At 47.3% G+C, this 21,074-nt stretch overlaps 1 protein-coding gene across 3 annotated transcripts in view; it reads left to right on the forward strand.

Annotated features, from left to right (window-relative positions):
• The window catches only part of TOP3A (DNA topoisomerase III alpha), a 1,279,921-nt gene that overhangs the window by 1,058,944 nt on the left and 199,903 nt on the right, over window positions 1-21,074 (forward strand). For all 3 annotated transcript variants that reach the window (XM_069645692.1, XM_069645691.1, XM_069645693.1), the window contains exon 14: window positions 9,734-9,847. In XM_069645692.1, the coding sequence (XP_069501793.1) occupies window positions 9,734-9,847 (114 nt within the window). The remainder of the gene's footprint in view (window positions 1-9,733; window positions 9,848-21,074) is intronic.

Here is a 21,074-nt window from a genome sequence, read left to right on the forward strand (position 1 = left end):
TGACACTACATTCGACATTCAGCCGGTACATGAATCTTGTATTCCTTTATCCCAGGCTACCCTGTCTCAGGACCAATGTCGTAACACTGCTACAGCCAAGGATATTGCACTCATTGTGGCAGACTCTCAACCAGAGTACGATGTTGCCAAAGTGATATGCTCAAGATCAGCTTGGCAAGCTACACAACCTCCCCTGACTGCTGTAAACACTCATTTAACCGGACAAAGCATTCAGTATCCTGAGGTTAGTGCAGCTGGTCCTGGGTACAAAAGACCAATTCTGACCATCGGTTGTCTTAATGCTTCCCCAGTAACTACTAACCATGATAACTCTAAGGTCAGTCTTCCTATTGCAACACCCGAATTTTCTGATGCACCAGATTCTGAAGCTGTAGAACAGGCTAATGGAACATACCTGTTACAAGAACAACTCTTAAGCCTTAAAAGACAAACCGAAGACCTCTATGATGAATTTGTCTATCTGCATTATAAGAATCAAGCTAAGGGACACAATTTACCAGACCATCTGACACTATGTCCAACACCCGACATTCTGTCTTTAGAGTTTAACAGATTAAGGCCTGTACTGGTAACACAGAAGAGGATACAGACGTATACAGAGCAGTTGGAAGACCTGAACTTGGCATATACATACCAGTTAAAGCTTGACACCGCTCATTCACTTACTAGCCACAGTAACACAGGCTGTCGTTCAGATAGTGAAGAAAGGACTCCTCCAGTGGGCCAGATCGCTCACACGGTCATTACACCAAAGATCAAGTGTAATCATCTGACTAGACATTCCGCTGAGTCAAAGGATTGTTCCATTCTTGCCCTTGATGACAGTCCTTTACTCCCACTTACAGCCTCTACTGAAGTGACCAGATCTGAGATGTATTCTGCTTCCATGAACATTGGCACTCCTGACCATGAGTCAGATCCTGAAACATACCCAGTACCTGTCTGGAATCCAGCTTTGCCTACTGTCAATACCCCAGATCCATGTATCAACTTGGGCAGACAAGACTTTGCAGGCCAGCCTTCGGAAGGCTTACCCTTTCCTGGTCCTACATCCACCATGCTACTTGTTACAGGATCTGCTAGCCCAATCTCTGCTGCTCCCCCTGCTAGTACTCCTGAATCTGCTACTGATGCCTCATCTCAGATCACTCCTACTGCAGTCGATGCACCCCCTTCCTCTCTGCCTGCAAGGACAGTACCTGTTGCAAAGCCAGTTAAAAGTTCTCCTATTAAGGCTACAGCTCCGGTAGATCCTGTTGGTGCCTCTGCAGCACCTAAACTACCAGTCACGATGCCATCAGTCTCAGTTGCGTCCCTGTCGGCTGGTGCTCCTGTGACACCTATACTTCCAGCTGTTACAGCATCTGAACTTCCTACTGCCATTCCTGATCTTCCTGCAACTCATGGTGTTCCTGCAACATTTGTTACTCCTGAAGTCTCTGTTGCAAATCTTCATGTTGCCATTGCTGCTTCTGACTATTTGGACGACCATCCTAGAGCAACCAATTCAGCTGAATCTCTGGTTCCACCTTTCAGCACTGTACCATTGCCAGTCCTAAGGAAGACCACTTCTTTCAAAGCAATATATGCCATGGAGTCTGTAGCACATCTCCACAGTTCCTCAGTTCATGAACGCACTGTTGGGTTTTTGGTCCCTAAGAAGTTGTCTTTTCTGAATTATACCTCAAAGGTTCGAAACATTGGTAATGTCTCCTCCCTTCAAGACTCTCACCTTGCAGCATTAAACAGTTTTTGGTGCTTCATGATGTGCCTTTTTGGTATAAGACTCTCTCGCGGTGTGACAGGCCTTGGATGTGCTCTTCTTGTTGGTCAGTCTTCAGGGGGCCTGGAGAGGGGCATGGAGAGGGGCATACTGTCATTCCCGCACCGCTGGCGCACGCATTGGCAACCATCATGGACTACTTGGTACTCATTTTTCTGATGTTTGTTAATCTGCTTAGAATCACATGCTGTGCATAGGTCCGACATCCAGTGGTCACTGCGGAGTATTGCATTTTGTTTTTCGTAGTCGAAAAGGGGACGTCGACAAGGCGTGTCTGTAACACTATCCCTATAGTGACGTGCGTTGTACCCACAATCCCTCACGCGTCGAGGTCCCTCAGATTGTTTTTTTCCGCCCAGTTTCTGGTCGCCTTTCGCGGAGCTCCTAGAGAGACATTGCTATACTTACCACGGACCTCGGTCCTTTGTCATAACTTAATATACTGGCAACGATCCCTCCCCCTCGACGTTAGCTGTGAAGCTGTTTCTCCGCCGAACTATTTTCGACGGAGAGGAAGAGCGGAGGAGATCCTTCGGCGCTGCCGAACACGTGGCCTGGCCTCGACGGCCAACTTACAGTAGGGAGAGTGGGGGTTAGAACTTTGTCTCTTCTCTTTGAGAATGTCTTTCTTTCTCCCTTTTCTTTCCCTTGGGGTTGTTATCGCCAGCTATTATTGCCTCAGCTATGGAGAGGACACCATTTAAGTTTTGCCCACGCTGCAGGGGCAAATATACTTGGAAAGATAAGCACAAGCTCTGTAATCGTTGCTTACCCCTCGATCACATAGAGAACAGCTGCGCAGCCTGCAAGCTCTTAAAACCCAGGACTCTTAAAGAACGTAGGGTTAAGAGGTGGGCGGACTACGCGATGTCGAAGTCAGTTTCCTCACCCGCTGCCGCTGTTACTGAAAGTGACGAGGAGTGCGATAACTCGACGTCCGTTACGGAAGTCATGAACCCCCAGAAGGAGCGCTCACGCTCCTCCTCGTCCGTCCCCGGCCCCGACGGGCTCGGCTCACGCCCTGCTTATGGGGATGAACACCCCGGCGACAAGGACGCACACAAACCCCATAAGGCTAAACACACTACCCACGGCTCTTCTTCGTCGAGAACGAAGGATCCATCAGCGCCGAAGGGGACGCAGGGCACTCCGGCGTCTACCGCAGACCGTAAAGGTCACAAGCCCCACCCGCAAACGCAGCCGCGACCAGCGATTGGGCTTCCATCTAACACGGGCGCTACCCCAAAAACATCCGACGCAACGCTCCATAGAGCGACCGTCGAGGTACAACGCGCAACGCACACAACGTCGACACCAAAGCCCTCGACGGACAAAATCGTGGCCGAGAGCCTAGCGAGAATTGTCGCCGAAGACGAACGTACGCGGACGACGAAACAAACGTCGAATACCGCGTCGAAAAAACACAAAAGTAGCCAGGATCTGCCCCTTTCTCCAAAGGACGCTTCCGAACTACCTGAAGGCTTTTCAGAAGGAGACGGGAACCTCTCGTCGACGTTGTGGGAGCGTTCGAAACGATTCGAAGGCGAAAACACTAATTTCCCCCCTCTAGACTATTCAGGGGTACCCCATGAGACCCTTGAAAGACTCCATTCTTGCATGGAGAAAATGGAAAGGTTTCTAGGAAACCAAGACCCACCCACTCACAAAAGACAAAGAGAATGGCCACAGGATGACCCTAGAGTCAAGATTCCTAGGCTGGTTGACCTCACTGAGGAGGAGCAATACCTCCAAGAAGATGAGGAGTGTTTGGGTGGAGAAGAAGAGGTAGAACTTGAGGAAGAGGGGTTCGAAGAAGATCCTTACATCACTCCTACAGGGTTTGAAGAGGCTACAGCTACCTCGCAGCCCTGGCATTCACCGTCAGTGCAGCCTTGGCAATCCCCATCAGTACAGTCAGACCCTGATGCCTTTCTCCCTTCTCCTCTCAAGGATTCACATGGGAACTCCTCTCCCATAGATGACCAACCTTCCCTCAATGCACTATTGCGCAAGGCAGCAGCGCATTTTGAGATTGATACAGGGGAAACTCTTCCAGACATTGACTTTGTAGAAAAAGTCATCAAAGAAAAAGCCCCTGTTAGCCAATCTATTCCACTCCTGGCTTCTATTAAAAGAAGAATTTCTCCTTCCCTTACTAACCCAGCTTTAGTAAGAGGGGTCAACCCTAGAATAGAAAAGCTCTTCTATAGGGATAGTGTTACAGACACGCCTTGTCGACGTCCCCTTTTCGACTACGAAAAACAAAATGCAATACTCCGCAGTGACCACTGGATGTCGGACCTATGCACAGCATGTGAATCTAAGCAGATACAACCATCAGAAATGCTTTTACGGTAAGTAATGCATTGTCATCCTCCTAATACTCCTTAAACAACTCATTTTCACGCCTTGGTCTTTTATTTCCATTTGTTCAACTTTGGTTCTTTCTTATTTTATTCAATTAACTACATTTACCATAATGCACCTGGCTGCAGTCCTCAATTCCTGGCTATTCTCATTCCTCGTTATTGGGACAACAATCCCCAGAAGCCCTAGCAGCCAGTGCTGCTTCCACCTGCTCAGGACCAGAGAGGGAGGAGGCAGATTGTCTTCAGGTGTGCTGCTACAGGTGCTGTCAATTAGCCTGCCTCAGAACAGGGCAGCTGCCTGCAGGAGCACAGTGTCTTGCATCTTGAGTTCTCCCCGCTCCTGTTTGCCTTGACCCTTTACTTTGTATGCTGTTCCTGTTGCTGCCTTATCCTGTTTTGTTCCAGTGCCCTTTCCGGGCTCCCTGCCTTGCAGCCGATCACGCTCCGCTGCCTTCTACCTACAGCCCTTGTCCTCTGGGCTTCCTGCCTTGCAGCCTATTACAGTCCTCTGCAGCCCTCTACAGTCAGCGGCCCTGCACCTCTTCGCTGCCTACCCTGCCTCACTCCGGCTGCCTACAGTCCTTGTCCTCTGGGCTTCCTGCCCTGCAGCCTGCCTCACTCCGGCTGCCTACAGTCCTAGTCCTCTGCAGCCCGCCTTGCAGCCTGCCTCACTCCGGCTGCCTACAGTCCTTGTCCTCTAGGCTCCCTGCCCTGCAGCCTGCCTCACTCCGGCTGCCTACAATCCTTGTCCTCTGGGCTCCCTGCCCTGCAGCCTGCCTCACTCTGGCTGCCTACAATCCTTGTCCTCTTGGCTCCCTGCCCTGCAGCCTGCCTCACTCCGGCTGCCTACCGTCATTGTCCGCTGAGCTCCCTGCCCTGCAGCCTGCCTCACTCCGGATGCCTACAGCCCTTGTCCTCTCGGCTCCTTCCTTGCAGCCTGCTCCCTCTGCTGCCTTCAGCCTGTGTCCTCTGGGCTCCTTCCTTGCAGCCTGTCTCCCTCTGCTGCCTACAGCCCTGCTCCTCTGGGCTCCTTACCTCGCGGCCCTATTCTTTTGGGCTCTCTGTCTGTCGCCTACTACTAATCTCTCTCTGTCCTGTTCTTCTGGACTCCCTGCCTTGCAGCCTACTACAGTCCTCCGCAGTCCAATACAGTTTGCCTGCACCTAGTGCCACTCTTGACTGCAGACCTGCTTCCTACTTTGCAGCCCTTCTGTTTTCCTGACTGCTGCTCCTTGTTCTCTTCCTTGATTCCGCTGTACTCCACCTTAGGTTATCTATTTCAGTCTAACTGCCTTTCCTTCATTTCCTTCTGCTAGTTTGCTCATTGACTTCCTTTTCGCTGGATATTTCTGTTCTTGTCTTCTCATGTGCCTTATGTAATCCCTTTGTACAGAGCTTGCCTGTTGGTTTCCGGCAGGCAACCTCTGCCCCTTCCTTTGTCACGTTTTCAGTGTTACAGACACCGCCTGCTGTTGTTCCCAGCCATGAGCATACAGCGTGGGCCTCTGTTATAGCAATCTGTGCAGAAGGCTGGAGTTTCTTAAGGTTCGTGGAACACTCTTTCCCATTTCAGCATACACCCCAAGAGGGAATCCAGTTTGTTTGTACCTTTGTATCTTTTGCCCCTTTTGGCTCACAGCTACTGTTTCCTACTCTTCTTTCTTGTTGAACTTCCTGGGTGTGTGCTTATCTGCTACCTTTCTTCAGCACAGCCACCCAAACCCTACCTGGGTACCCTGTGCCACTCTTGACAGAGGGCCATTCGTGACAGAATGCAAGACCAAAAAGATTCTTGTTCCATAGGCAGGAAGGGCACACACAGACCAAAGATGCTTTCTTTTCGGTTCAAGAAACCTCTGCAAAAATCTAAAGTTTTCTTAAGGACTGCAAACAAAAACCATAGTTTAAAAGACAGACTCGCCCTAGTAAACAAAGGTTTACAAGCACAGTACTACACTCACTGGCTCGCTGACCCTTCCATGTAAAACTACTATGACATTTGCAACTATGATCCGCAGTCTCTATCTCTCTGCCATTCGTGACAATAATGTAATGTTTTTTTTTGCTGTATTAAGTGCGTGCGGTTGAGAATAATCAACCTTTTACACTGATTAAAGGTTTACAAAGTTAAATGTTTGCATTATGTCATACAAGCAGCATAAAAGATATGTACTTGATGATAGACAAGCTTATCATGATGACATTATATCACATTTTAAAAAATAAATTTACATATTTCAATAAAAACTAGTCACAAGGACAGATAGATCATTAAAAGTAAAGAGGAAAATTAGACAATGGAGCATTATAGAGGTGACAATCATCCTCACAATATCTGTATAATACCATCCTTCAACATAACCAAGTTAAAGACATTTCCTGTCTTCTGGAACAATAATGTTAATTATAAATCATGCGTTAGCCCAGTTGTAGAGATGGTGCTGTCCTCCAGATTGCCTTTAATCTTTCGGCATATATGGTAAGCTGCCGATGAACTACCAATGATTCTGCCCCATAGATCTCCGACCAAAATTGATCAGATCTATAGTGTCTGAAGGCTTGGTATCCCTTAGCATATAAACAGTCCAGTGTAAGTACATGACGTGATGTCTCAATCTGTGTTTTGCATAATCGGCATAGTCGTTCATCCCTATTTATGCCCTTCCAGGCACCAGTGTTCGAGAAGACTGGCAATATGTCAAAACGTAGTTAAGTTATAAAAGTTATCAGCGAAGGCAATCCCAACTTCAAAAGGCAGGAGCAAGGGGCTTCCAAAAACCTTCCCTGGTGAGAATAAATGGCATACTTTCGTAGTTAAGACAGATGGTGGAGAGAATGGATTCATCACATTCCTTCATCTTCTGCGCAAGTTTGCTTAAAAATACTGGGACATCCGACGAGGAATCACAGATCCGGCCTATATTTAGGCAATGACTGTTTACCAATTTCTCCATATCTTTATACCAGTTACTGCGAGAATGTCTACTGGAATGTTCTGCCGTTTGGGATAACAGAGTATCCTGTTTAAGGGTTTCATATTTGACCTTGACCCAGAATTTTCAAACAGCCTCTTTCCATAATGTGACAAGAGATTGCAATCCAAGTTCGAGCCTTATGACCTCCACTGGCACTGATTTAGGGAGTGTAAGAAGGGACCGCAAGATCCTAGATTCCTATTCATCCAAACAAAAGGTAGCTTTTTGGGTGGGGTTTCTAAGGCATACAGAATTCCTGTTACAATGGAAATCCTGTATGCCTTTACCTTAGCCTCGATACAATTGGCCCCATATTGATCAATGGCCTTTTTGATGGCTAGCCATTTTAACTAGGCCTTGGTCGATATGGAATTGTGATATTGCATATGGGTAGGGGAAGCATTTATAAAAATGCCAAAGTAATTATAGGCATTAGTTAATTCTAGACCCACAGCACCCACTTTCCATTGAAAAGAGGGGGCACGTCAAGACTTACTCCGCACAATCATCATTTTTTTTTCAATGAGTTAATTCGTGAAACCTTTTTTTCCTGCATATTCATTTAGGGCATTTAATGACATTGGGGTCCTATCTAGTATCACAGTATCATCTGTGTAAGTTAAACATGGTATATCAATATTTCCAAAATGCGGAAGATGCTTACATTTTTCTTTCAAATAAACACTTTCTTCAGATATGTTTTCCCACAGCAGTACCCCACCAAGGAGAAGATCCCTCATGCAGACACTATTTTTTTTTTTATTTTGTTTTACAAAACTGCACATTTGTTAATAAAAACCCATTGTGCTATCTGGAACATTTACTATACTTCATATAACCACTATTGAGCTTCTCTGATATTAAAGAGTGCTGTACTTTTTTTCTGTGATTTAAAATGTAAGTGGAGTATGCAATCTTTCATTGTCATCCTCTGGAAACTAAGAACAATTGTAAAATAAACACTAAGCAGTCAGACAGAACGTGTTGTTATTATAATGGACTTTATATCAACCCAATCAAGAAACTGAACCTGTAACAGATTGATAAAAGGACAACTAAGGCTTATGTTCCATTTCCTAATGCATGTTTGTCACTGCTCCATAGACAGCATGTTGCTGCTTTGCCCTTTTGTTTTGATAATCCATGTTGTCTGATAATTTTCTTGGTCCATCCTCTAGTATGATCACTGATATTTTGAAGTTTGGAATATTGGGATGTATGAAGATTCAAAAATTGCATTAGTGAAGATCATAGTTACCGCATTTGTTCATGCTTGGTCACATTATCTACAGGCAGTGAATTATTTTATGTTAAAGGGATTTACAAAGCACACCTCTGCCATTTATATGACATTGTGCATCTTAGAGCGATCTCAAGGGATCGTCGATCCACAAGACTCTACTTAGAAAGAGTGTGTGTAGGGTGTTTTAGTATGCAGATAACAAGGGGGGTCCTGGGAGACTCTCTGCCAGACATGAGTCCTGGTTACAAGAGCCATACCCAGAGTCTTTAGCTCACTATCTTTCACAGAGAAGAAATATTCCACACATATCAGTCTATGTCCTGCCCTGGGGCAGTCCAGCACCGAAATGCTAGGGAATTCTCCTCTGAACAAGAGTACCAACAGCAACCCCAGACAAGTGTTTCGGTCTGGTTGAACCTCATCAGTAGGGTGTAGCTGTGCCTCTCTAAGAATAGTGAGCAAGGGGTCCAGGACTAATGTCTGGCAGAGGGACTCCCAGGACCCCCTCTTGTTAATTTGCATATTTAAGTTCAAGTTGCTCACTATTCTTAGAGAGGCACAGATCCACCCTACTGATGAGGTCCAACCAGACAGAAACACATGTCTGGGGTTTCTGTTGGTACTCTTGTTCAGAGGAGAATTGCCTAGCATTTTGGTGCTGGACTGCCCCAGGGCAGGACAAAGACTGATATGTTTGGGACATTTCTTCTCTGTGAAAGATAGTGAGCTAAAGACTCTGGGTAAGTCTCTCGTAACCAGGACTAATGTCTGACAGAGGGACTCCTAGGACCCCCCCCCCCTTCTTAATTTGGGTGTTTTAGTATGTCAGTGGGTGGTTAAGGTAAGTAGTCCTGGCAGGTGGTTGGGTACCGATAGACCTTTCCAGTCTCCTATCTGTTCAGGTATGTTGAGGTAATGTAGTAGCAACTGCATTATTCTCAAAAATAGCCACTGTGAGACTTCCCTATTATCTGCATTAAGGAGTGTGATAGTGAGATTCTGGCAGGGAAACCGGGTATCTTTAGAAACTACTCATTGTCTTACCTGTCCAGAAATTTTGAAGCGATGTATGAATGTCTGTGAGCTTATTGATTGGTTCTGTCAGGAATGGGTGTTCAGTACCTGCAGCCCTCTCAATCTGCTGTTTATAGGGATGTAATGTTATGGATCCCGGTTTGGGGTGTTGTGTATCTATAGGCCTTTTCATTCTCTTACCTGTCCAGGCATATTAAGATGATTTAGGAGCATCTGTTTGATTCGCGATCAATGATGAAAAGTGATGTGAATTGTCCTGCAACCATGAATTCTGCAGTTCATATTCTGACTTTTAAATTGCTTATAGGAACCGATGCCACTCACGCCGACCACATTGAGACCATTAAATCGCGCATGTACGTCGGTCTCACTAACGAGCAGAGGTTCCTTCCAGGTCAGCTGGGTATGGGATTAGTGGAAGGTAAGAAGCAAATTAACTCCGATACTTTTCTACTTTCCATGAAACCTTTAAAAATGCTACTCGCTCACTGCAATCCTTTGAGTATATTTCATAGCACAATCGAGCACACAATTGAGAAATACAGAGAAAACATTTCACTGTGTAATCTTTCAGAAATTGGAATATTGTTTTAATTATATTATCAGCCTTGCTTAGTAGAACCAGTTCTTGGAGCTGAAGCTCACATCTCATGATTTTGAGAACATTTAGGTTTGACACAGTCAGGAGAGTTATTGAAACATGTCTATCTTTTTCTGACGGTGTCACTTCTCTGCCATCTCCATTTTCCTTCTCTCCTCCAGGCTAACAATAAATGTGTATGTAAAATTGGCTAATTATAGAACTGTGTAACTTACTATCAATAGTTTGTAAAGTGCTGGGTAAGAATCAAGTTATATTAGCCTTTCTTTGGATCACCTGCACTTCACTTGTTTGTGGTCTATGCCATCACTTACTGGGAAGCTATGGGTCAGGCTATATTAAACAAACTGATGATTACAATCCGGTTTTGTATGCTGTCACGTGCTCATGAATATTCCCTGTCATCAGGCTGGGAATCCTCGGTAAAAGAAAAAACTATTTCACTTTCACTTTAAAACTGTATTTCTCCTCTAAACCAATCACTGTCCTCTGGGTCATACTGCCCCCATCCAATGATAGGCCTCTGCCTAAGCCCCTCCTCTGGCAGCCATCTTCAGATTTGGTAAGCACGTAAAGTGGCAGTATGACCAAGAAGAGCCGCAGAGGGGCCGGAGGGAGTGTTTGCATGTGAATCTATGCCAGACCATGCTGGGGAATAATAGTTACAGGTAAGTAACTTAAATCTTCACCAGCATGGGGTCTGGCATGAATTCACATGTGTGTGAATAATGAATACATAGCAGTACAGCATTACACAACCACGGGAGGTGGCATGGCTCACCAAAAGCAATTAACTCTTACCTCTGCAACATGCTCACCTCAAGCGAACAGGTTGTGTAGCACTGATTGGCCGACTCTGGACTCCTCCCTGGCATCCAAGTCGACGCAGTAGAACTTTGTGAAGGTGTGTGTGGACCTCCATGTAGCAGCCCTGCAAATGTCCTTCAGGGGCACACCAGACAGGAACGCCGTCGTTGCAGCGATCGCTCTGGTTGAGTGGGCTCTGAGACGGCCGGGCAGCGGTCGCGTCACCGACTAATGACCGTGAGTGATGTAGCCGGAGAGCCACCTTGAAATGGACAACGTATTGGTGCATTTCACCGAATCCGTTTTCACCTAATGTGAGATCTTAGAGAATAAATAAATTCTTCGAATTTGGTTAGGTAAGTGGGTACATTTCAAAACATAGATGGGGTGGGGTAAGGGGATGGGATAAGGTGGGGGAAGAGGGGTCTCCCCAGTATAGTAAAAAAAAAAAAGGAAGACATTTGTTTTCAAAGATTTTACCTTTAGGTTAAGTAAATTCAGTGAAATCGCATACATCCCTTGGACAAGGCCTTCCCATGGTTCACAGGAACAAAGTTCACGAACAGTTGTGAAGTCTCCCGAAAACTCTTTGTGCATGTCACGCAGAGCTTCAGGGCATGAGCAACGTCCAGCGAGTGCAAGGCCCTTTACGCTGGCGATAAAGGTTTTGGGAAGAAAAATAGGCAACACCAAAGGCTTGTTGAGGTGGAATTCCGACTGAACCTTCGGCATGAAAGAGGGGTGCGTATGCAATACCACCCTTGATTCGTGGAAAGTCAGGTACGGTTGCTTGGAGGATAGGGCCTGGATCTCACCTACACGTCTGGCAGAGGTGATGGCCATAAGGAAAGCCATCTTCCACTAGAGAAACCTGAGTGGGGCCTGATGCATAGGCTCAAAGGAGGCCCCCCATGAGCCTTGTTAAAACCATGTTCAGTTCCCATGCCGGAGCAGGAGCCTTCACCGGTGGGAAAGATCGGAAAAGTGCTTTGAGAAACTCCTTGACATGTCTGTGGGACCAGAGCGAGGATCTTCCTGGGGATCTGGTGTAGCAGGAGATGCCACCAGATGCGCCAGACCAGCCTTTGCCAAGGATAGTAAGTATGGAAGCATCTGTGGAGCCGTGATCCTCAGAGGGGTAATCTGCTACCGGCACCACGTAGCAAAACGCTTCCACTTATGGCCGTAGCACTTTAAGGTCGACGACGCCCTGGCTTTGGTGAGGATCTCCCTGCAGTCCGCTGGCAACTCATAACCTCCAAACTCTAAGACTGCAAGGGCTAAGCCTTCAGGTTCAGCGGTCCTGGGTCATGATGAAGGATTGCACATCCCTCTCTGGTGAGAATATCCAGAACCCCCAGCAACTTGACTGGAGGCGCCGCTGACAGGCTGAGAAGGTCAGGGTACCAAATCTGGCTCGGCCACGCCGGGGCGATGCATATCATCTTGCAATGGCACTGTCTGATTGTGTTAATGACTGGTAGCAGGAGAGGGAACGGGGGTTAAATGCGTACAGAAACAGTCCTTCCCACGGGAAGGAGTACACGTCCCCCAAGCTCCTCGGCTGGTGGAACCTGCTGGCGAACTTCTGGTATTTGGAGTTCGCCGCTGTCGCAAACAGAACGATCTGGGGTGTTACCCATTCGGCAAACAGGTGGCCCACCTGATCCTGTCCTGACAAAGCTTCCACTCGTGGCAGGAGCGGAGTTCCCTGCTGAGGTAGTCTGCGATGGTGTTCTTGACTCCCATCAGGAGAAGAGGGATGAGTAACATCCCCTGTCCGATGGCCCAGTGCCACACGTCATGGGCCTCCTTGGAGAGTGCCAGATTTTCACCAAATTTGCAACAGGAGCGGCGGCTTGGTCCTGGACGCGCCCGCTTATTGGATGCTGAAAAGCGTGAGGTGCATCATATTTTTGGAAATGCCCACCATGTTGAATGTTTGGTTATTTGGTGGTGGAAAGAGGGACTGGGAAGGGTGGGGGAGTAGAATAGAGATTATACAGGGCTGTTTTTCTAGATGAATAAAGTGGATGTGGGTGCCGTCTGTTCCGCGGACACTGCCGTGAACGAACAGCTTTGAAAAGACAATTTGGGGTTATTTGATGGCTGAAAGAGGGTGTGGAAGTGGTAGGGGAGTGGAATGAAGGTGATATGGATCGGTTTTTGTAGGTGAATAAAGGGTTTGGAAATGTTGCCAAGTCCGCAGTCTATTTTGGTGTTCGCAGATATCATTTTTGATTTCAGGGGGTATAGGGCGAGTTTTATTATTTGACAGTGTATTGTATGTACTTTTTATATGGTTCGTTGTATTGTGGTGGTTGTGGCCAGTGGCCAGCTTCTAGCGGGCATGGCCGTAGGCCATGGCCCAAGAATATGTCCACTGGCCACAACCACCACTGTAATAATGTGTGTAGTAATTGTAGGTAATGTAGTGGGAGTACAAAGTGTGTGTAATATGCTGGAATTATGTAATTGAACTGTATATGGTACTTATGATTGCAGTACAATTGAGGATACTGCTTATAGAATATGTATTTGATTATGCTTGGTATGGTTTTCTTAGTTCAATATTGTTATGAAGCTGTAATCTCTGGTTTATTTTCTGTGGGGAAAAAACATTACAATTGGTTAAGCAGGATAGTTTTAAAAGCTTTAGTTGTATACAATTTTACATATATATATTTCTGAGGCTTGTGGAATCTGCTTAGATCACATGCTGTGCATAGGCCGACATCTAGTGGAAGCTGCGGAGTATTACAATTTGTTTTTCGAAACTCGAAAATGGGTGTCGAAACAGGCGTGCCAGTAATACTATCCCTAGTGTGACGTCCACTGTACCCAAGATCGCTCACGCGTCTAGGATCCTCAGATTGTTTTTTTCCGCCATACTGGTCGGAAGCATCTTGCTGAGTCCCCTGGCCTTAGCCATACTTTTGCTAATAATTGAAAATTATAATTCTTTATTGACATCTTTCCCCACCCCAACGTCGACACTCGACGATGGCTGGAGAAGACATCGACCGTCGACTGCTGCACGACAGATCTGGGCCTCAGAAGGCCGCTGGCCTCGGCCCGGGCCTAGTAGGCTGCTGGCCTCGGCCCTGCAAGTAGGGAGAGTGGGGGGTGGTACATACTCTTCACTCTTGGTATATAGATACAATTATATATTTCCTACACTTACCAGCCCGCTGCCTCAAGGTGCGTATGGAGGGTACCCCTTTCCAATTCTGCCCCAAGTGCAACCGCAAATATCCTTGGGTCGACAGGCACGCCACGTGCAATCTCTGCTTGCCGAGGGACCACCCCGAAGCGAACTGCAGAGCGTGTAGAAGGTTTAAACCTAAGACACTTAAGGACCGTTCGACAAAGCGTTGGGCCCACCACACCAGGCAGGCGGCCATGGCAGCGGAGGGCGCCTTCAGCGATGGCAGCGACGCCGTACTTTCGGACGGCGAGGGCATTACGGTGTCGAAAGACAGCCGAGCGCAGGTCCCCGACCTCGGAAGGTCGTCCGGCAGGGCGGCTATGGGGAAGACCCCCGGCGACGCAAGCGCTACACACCCTACACGCACTAAGCACACTAAGTCCAACCGAACCTCGACGACGTCGACTTCTCGGAAAGAGGCACAGATAGAACGGTCCGACTCGGTGTCCTCTGGGCGCTCTCGATCGAGATCGCCTTATGACGCAAGGCAATCATCCACTCTTGCCAAGAGTGCCTCGCTCCCTAGACTAACGGAAGTTCGATCGTCGGAGGACGAAGACGACTTCCACCCCCAGGCCGCGCTCCAAGAGACGGAGCCCGCAGTTAACACCAGCGAGGCCCCACGCTCGAAAAACACAGATACCTCTCCCGATCCTCGACGCCAGGGGTCGAAAGTCTCCGGGGCCTCCAAGGGACAGGGAAAACATTTTTCCACACACGGGGAGGGGGGGGGAAACAGCAGAAAGCACATTCTTCCACTCCTGTAAGACCATCCTTCCCCCCTAAGCAGACAGACAAATACAAGTCTACTGAGAGATCAACATCCAGCAAGGGTACCCTTGATAAGTCCCCTAAATTGCCTACTAAAGTCATCCCCTGTTCCAAAGAATGGTCCAGCGAAGACATAGACAGGGTCATGTCAAGGATGTCTTCCTTGGCTGATTTTTACGACAAGAATCCAGAGCATTTCCTCACGTATGATCCTCAGGGGGCCACACCCTCAGGTTCCACTGATCCTCTCCCCCCAAGTAAAAAGGCCCGGTTCGAAAGGCCTGAACCCTTCGAGGTACAGCCTTACTCTACTCCATACTCTACTCCACACCACAGGTACCAAGGAGAGCCTTTCCCTGAGGGGGACCAGGAGTTTGAAATTATGGAGGAACAAAGCGGGACGGAATACTATTCGGATGATGAGGACCAGGAGGAGGGAGAGGATGAGCAGGAAATTTACAGAGTAGATTCCCCGGTAGAGAACGAAGCCCCAGTTACCGACTCGCCAGTCGATAACCAGCCCCTCCTTAATGAGGTTCTCGCTCGCGCGGCAGAACATTTTCACATCGACACCCACGGTGTACAGGAGGAAAGGGACTTCGCAGAAGAGTTGGTGGGAGAGAGGAGGCCGGTCGCTCAGACCATCCCTATCCTTAAATCCATCCAACGAAGAATAGATCCGTCCCTGGTGAACCCAAACCTCTCCAGAGCAGTCAACCCCAGGGTCGAAAAACATTTCCGGGCAGCCCAGTCTGACCCTCTCTATATAAGAGGACATCTTAAACCAGACTCCCTAGTTGTTACCAACACTCGGAAGAGGGCTGGAACACCCTTATCTTCGTCAGAAGCTCCTCCCGACAAGGAGAGCAAGAAACTGTACGGGTTTGGCAGGAAGGTAGCCTCAATGTCCGCCTACCAAGCAAGGATTGCTAACTCCACCACCCTGTTGGCCAGCTACAACTGCCATCAATGGGAAGAGGTCGCGGCACTCATAGCCTCTGCTCCTGAACCGTTAAAGGGACAATTGGCTCGGATCTCGGCAGAAGGGAGAGCCGTGTCTGGTTGCATATTGAAAGCAACTTTCGACGCCGCGGACAACGCAGGGAGATTGATAGCAGAAGGGACTGTTATCAAAAGACATGCGTGGTTACGGCAGTCGGGATTCAAGACAGAAACTCAGGCTTCATTAATAGACAAGCCGGTGGAACCCGATCTATTGTTTGGGAAAGCGGTCAAAGAGGCACTGAAAAACGCCAAGGACGAGTATGAAACTCTGAAATCCCTTGGCCAACTAACCAACAAACCCCCTAACCAGAGGGGGAACATTAATTTTCGTCACCCACACGGCCAAAATTCACAAAGAGACAACTATGCCCAGGGACAGGGTACACAGTGGATCAACAGCCAACAGTCTACCCAAAGTTACGGCAGGGGTAACAAAAGAGGTCGTGGGAGAGGCAGAGGCAGCCCCAACAAGGGAGGTGGCACGCCTCCACCAAAGCAGTGACGCTCAGTTCAGGGTCCCTTCTCACGCAACCCCAGTAGGGGGACGCATTTCCAACTTCACCCAGGCTTGGGAAGGGGTCACCTCAGACAGATGGGTGCTGTCAATAGTGTCCCCAGGATATTGTATAGAATTACTGCAGCGTCCCCGGAACCATCCTCCACGACAAAAGGTACACTCCTTAGAACATCAGAAGATCCTTCTCGAGGAGATCGCCATTCTGCTAGAAAAGGACGCGATAGAACTCGTCCCAGGACACCAGGTAAACAAGCGTATCTATTCAACTTACTTCCTTGTGCCAAAGAAAGATTTGACAATGCGCCCAGTATTGGACTTACGGCCTGCCAACAGGTATGTCAAGCCCCAAAAATTCCGTATGACCACGCTACAAGAGGTAATCCCCCTCCTAAAAAAGGGGGATTACATGGCAACCTTGGATATGAAAGATGCTTATTTTCATATTTCCATGCTCCCGGCGCACAGAAAGTACTTGCGCTTCAAGGTGGACAGTCGCCACTACCAATTCAAGGTACTGCCCTTCGGGATAGCTTCAGCACCAAGGGTATTCACCAAGGTACTGGCGGTGGCAGCTGCACACCTACGCAGGGAGGCAATCCCAGTGTACCCTTATCTGGACGACTGGCTCATAACGGGGGAAACCCCAGGAATTTGCAGGACAAACATTCAAAGGACTATCGACCTCCTCCACGAATTAGGCTTCTCAATCAACGAGAAGAAGTCAAGCCTGGTGCCAAGCACCTCAAAACAGTTCCTAGGAGCAATTCTAGATACTCAGAAAGGGTTGACCTTCCCTTCGGAAGAGAGAATTCGGAATATACTACTGCAAATTCCACATTATCACGCCGGTCAACAAATAACGGTACGCAAAGCAATGCGATTACTGGGCATGATGGCGTCATGCATTTACCTGGTCCCCCACGCGCGACTGCGCATGCGTCCCATGTAGGAATGGTTGGCGAAACAGTGGTCTCAGGCAAGTGGTCAGTGGGACGATCTAGTGGGCGTTTCGCCAACACTTGTACAGAGCCTACACTGGTGGACAGGAGAGAATCTCGCAAGGGGACAACCCTTTTACGATCCTGAAGTACAGGCAGTGGTGACTACAGATGCATGCCTGACTGGGTGGGGAGCTCACCATCTCCACCACACAGCTCAGGGTCTCTGGTCTCACTCAGTAGCCAAGAACCACATCAACCTGCTAGAGCTTCTGGCAGTATTCCGAGCGCTTCGGGCGTTCGAGCCCCATCTACTAAACTTGGCGGTGCAGATCCGGACGACCAGCACGACAGCCATGTTCTATCTGAACAAGCAAGGAGGGACTCGTTCGCCAAATCTGTCCAAGCTTGCCCAGAACATCTGGATATGGGCACTCAGACGGAACATCTTCCTGTCACCGCAACATGTTCCAGGGGAGCTCAATTCCCTAGCGGTTGCTCTAAGCAGAGACTCCCTCCCAGAAGAACACGAATGGGTCCTTCACAGAGAGATCGTAGAAGATCTCTTCTCTCAGTGGGGTTTCCCCACTATAGACTTATTCGCCACAAGCGAAAACAAACAATGCCCAGGATTTGCAGCCAGGTTCCCCCAGCCAGACTCCCAAGGGAACGCCCTGTGGATGAACTGGTCAGGGATGTTTGCGTACGCTTTTCCACCAACTCCTCTCATCAGGAAGGTGGTGTACAAGATGAACAAGGAATCGATGACGCTCATCCTAGTTGCTCCCATGTGGGCGAGACAACCATGGTTTCCACACCTACGCAGGATGGCGGTGTGCGAGCCCATCAAACTTCCAGCCTGGTACAACCTACTGTCCCAGCAACAAGGTCAAACAGTGCACCAGCAACCCAACTCAATGAACCTGGCAGCATGGCTCCTGAGGTCATAGAGTTTGGACATCTCAATTTACCACAGAGGTGTATGAACATCCTAAAAGAATCCCGGAAACCAAACACTAGGCACTGTTACTTTGACAAGTGGAAGAGATTCGTTATTTGGTGCCAGAATAAACAAATCAACCCTGTTGATTGCACTCCTTCCAACGTTGTGACATACATGCTCCACCTGCTGGATGCAGGATTGGTTTTTAACTCTCTGAAAGTACACCTGGCAGCCCTCTCGGCTTACACCACATCCCATAACAGGGTGTCGTGGTGGAAAGTACCAGTAGTTAAAGCCTTTATGGAAGGAGTAAAGAGACTCCACCCTCCTATTTCGAACCCACCGCCAGGATGGGACCTTAATGTGGTGCTAGCTAAGCTCATGGGCCCCCCTTTCGAACCTATGCATAAAAGTAGTCTCAAACACCTGACTTATAAAACGGCCTTCTTAGTAGCCATTACCTCTATAAGAAGGGTCAGTGAAATTCAGGCTCTGTCAGTGCAGGATCCTTTCTTTACTATCCACAAGGACAAACTGGTTTTACGCACACACCCTAGGTTCTCACCTAAATTTATATCAAAGTTCCATGTTAACCAGTCCATCGAGCTTCCGGCTTTCTTCCAGAACCCGCAAAGCTCGGCTGAGGTGAAACTACACACCCTAGATGTGCGTAGGGCGGTCCTATACTATGTAAATAAAACCAGACCGCTAAGGAAAACAGATCAACTGTTTGTCTCCGTAGCTACAGGCAGAGAGGGAGATCGCGTCTCTAAAGGCGCTATCTCGAAGTGGATTATCAACTGTATACAGCTGTGTTACTCTCTTTCTGAAAAAACTCTGCCTTTTACGCCAAGGGCCCACTCTACTAGAGGCATTGGGGCCACTCTGGCTTTCATTGCAAATGTTCCCCTCGACACCATTTGCAAAGCAGCTACATTGAGCTCTATTCACACTTTTACTCAGCATTACTGCATTGACACTCATTCCAAGACAGATACACAAGTGGGACAAGCGGTTCTAAGACACCTGTTTGCTCATGACCCTTCTCACATCCCACCTCCTTCTTCTGGTACTGCTCGCTTATCTATGCACAGCATGTGATCTAAGCAGATTCCACAAGCCTCAGAAGGGATACATTACTCACCGTAATCGTATTTCTGATGCTTGTATCTGCTTAGATTCACATGCGACCCACCCTTCCTCCCCTCCGAGAGAAGGCGCATGATTGCTTGTAGTCTTACCTTTCTGTCTATCTGCTTGGATTATCTGTACTCGCGCTACTCCTCATGCTTCCTCATGTCAGAAAAAATACAATCTGAGGATCCTAGACGCGTGAGGGATCTTGGGTACAGTGGACGTCACACTAGGGATAGTATTACTGGCACGCCCTGTGTCGACGCCCATTTTCGAGTTTCGAAAAACAAACTGTAATACTCCGCAGCTTCCACTAGATGTCGGCCTATGCACAGCATGTGAATCTAAGCAGATACAAGCATCAGAAATACGATTACGGTGAGTAATGTATCCCATATATTTCTGAGGCTTGTGGAATCTGCTTAGATCACATGCTGTGCATAGGCCGACATCTAGTGGAAGCTGCAGAGTATTACAGTTTGTTTTTCGAAACTCGAAAATGGGCGTCGACACAGGGCGTGCCAGTAATACTATCCCTAGTGTGACGTCCACTGTACCCAAGATCCCTCACCGTCTAGGATCCTCAGATTGTATTTTTTCTGACATGAGGTAGTAGCGTGAGTACAGATAATCCAAGCAGATAGACAGAAAGGTAAGACTACAAGCAATCATGCGCCTTCTCTCAGAGGGGAGGAAGGGTGGGTCGCATGTGATAAAACAAACTGTAATACTCCGCCGCTTCCACTAGATGTCGGTCTATGCACAGCATGTGAATCTAAGCAGATACAAGCATCAGAAATACGATTACGGTGAGTAATGTATCCCATATATATATATAATATATATTTATTTCCTCAAAACAATGTGCATCAACCGCAGGATTGTTTTAAATGTAACCGATGGGTTTGAAGTATGGGAGAAGGCAATAATTTGAATGTTAAAAATATCATGCCCCATATCCACTAAAAAAAAAAAAAATTTTAAGCATAAAATACCAACACATGAATGTGACATGCAGCACTATGCACCTTAATCTTTAGTTGTAGGTTCCATTTTTTCATCAAACGATATAATTATACATTGTGGATTTTTTTTTATATTTTAAATTGTTTGTACTTGAATTATAAGGTGTAATTTTAACATATAACATCAAGCACCTTAATTCTTTTCAAAACTTTTTTCAAAATATGTCCGTACAACAATTTTAGAAGGCAATATTTATTCTTGCATCTGCATTAATTACTTTTTACTACCTTGCTAAATATACAGGTTGGCATAGTCACAATATATAGGCGCCCGCAAGGGTAACACTCTGCCTATGTGTATATACTAGACCAACCTATATGTTTTATTATGAATATTCATAATATATATCATGGACCGTATGTCTCTTCTCAGTATAGTTATGTATAGTGGAATCGACCGATATATGAGGCACCCGCAAGGGTTATATACAGCCTCAAGTCACAGCATCTGGGCGGCCGCGAGGGTAACACACTGCCCATCTGCGCCGTAAGAGATCAATTTATTTGTTTTAATATTAACATGTTTGATACTTATGATATATAGAGATCTGAGTGGGATAGAATACACATTAGAGGCACCCGCAAGGGTTACGTACCGCCTCTAGATCTAATTCCCAACCACTTGTGATTTTGCAATATGCACTTTATACTATGCACTTTATTGATAGCACCCAGCACTTTATCAATCAACAGTCCTTC

The sequence above is a fragment of the Ambystoma mexicanum genome, chromosome 2p (assembly GCF_040938575.1).
Source record: "Ambystoma mexicanum isolate Mex_15411 chromosome 2p, UKY_AmexF1_1, whole genome shotgun sequence".
In the NCBI taxonomy this organism is placed as follows: domain Eukaryota; kingdom Metazoa; phylum Chordata; class Amphibia; order Caudata; family Ambystomatidae; genus Ambystoma; species Ambystoma mexicanum.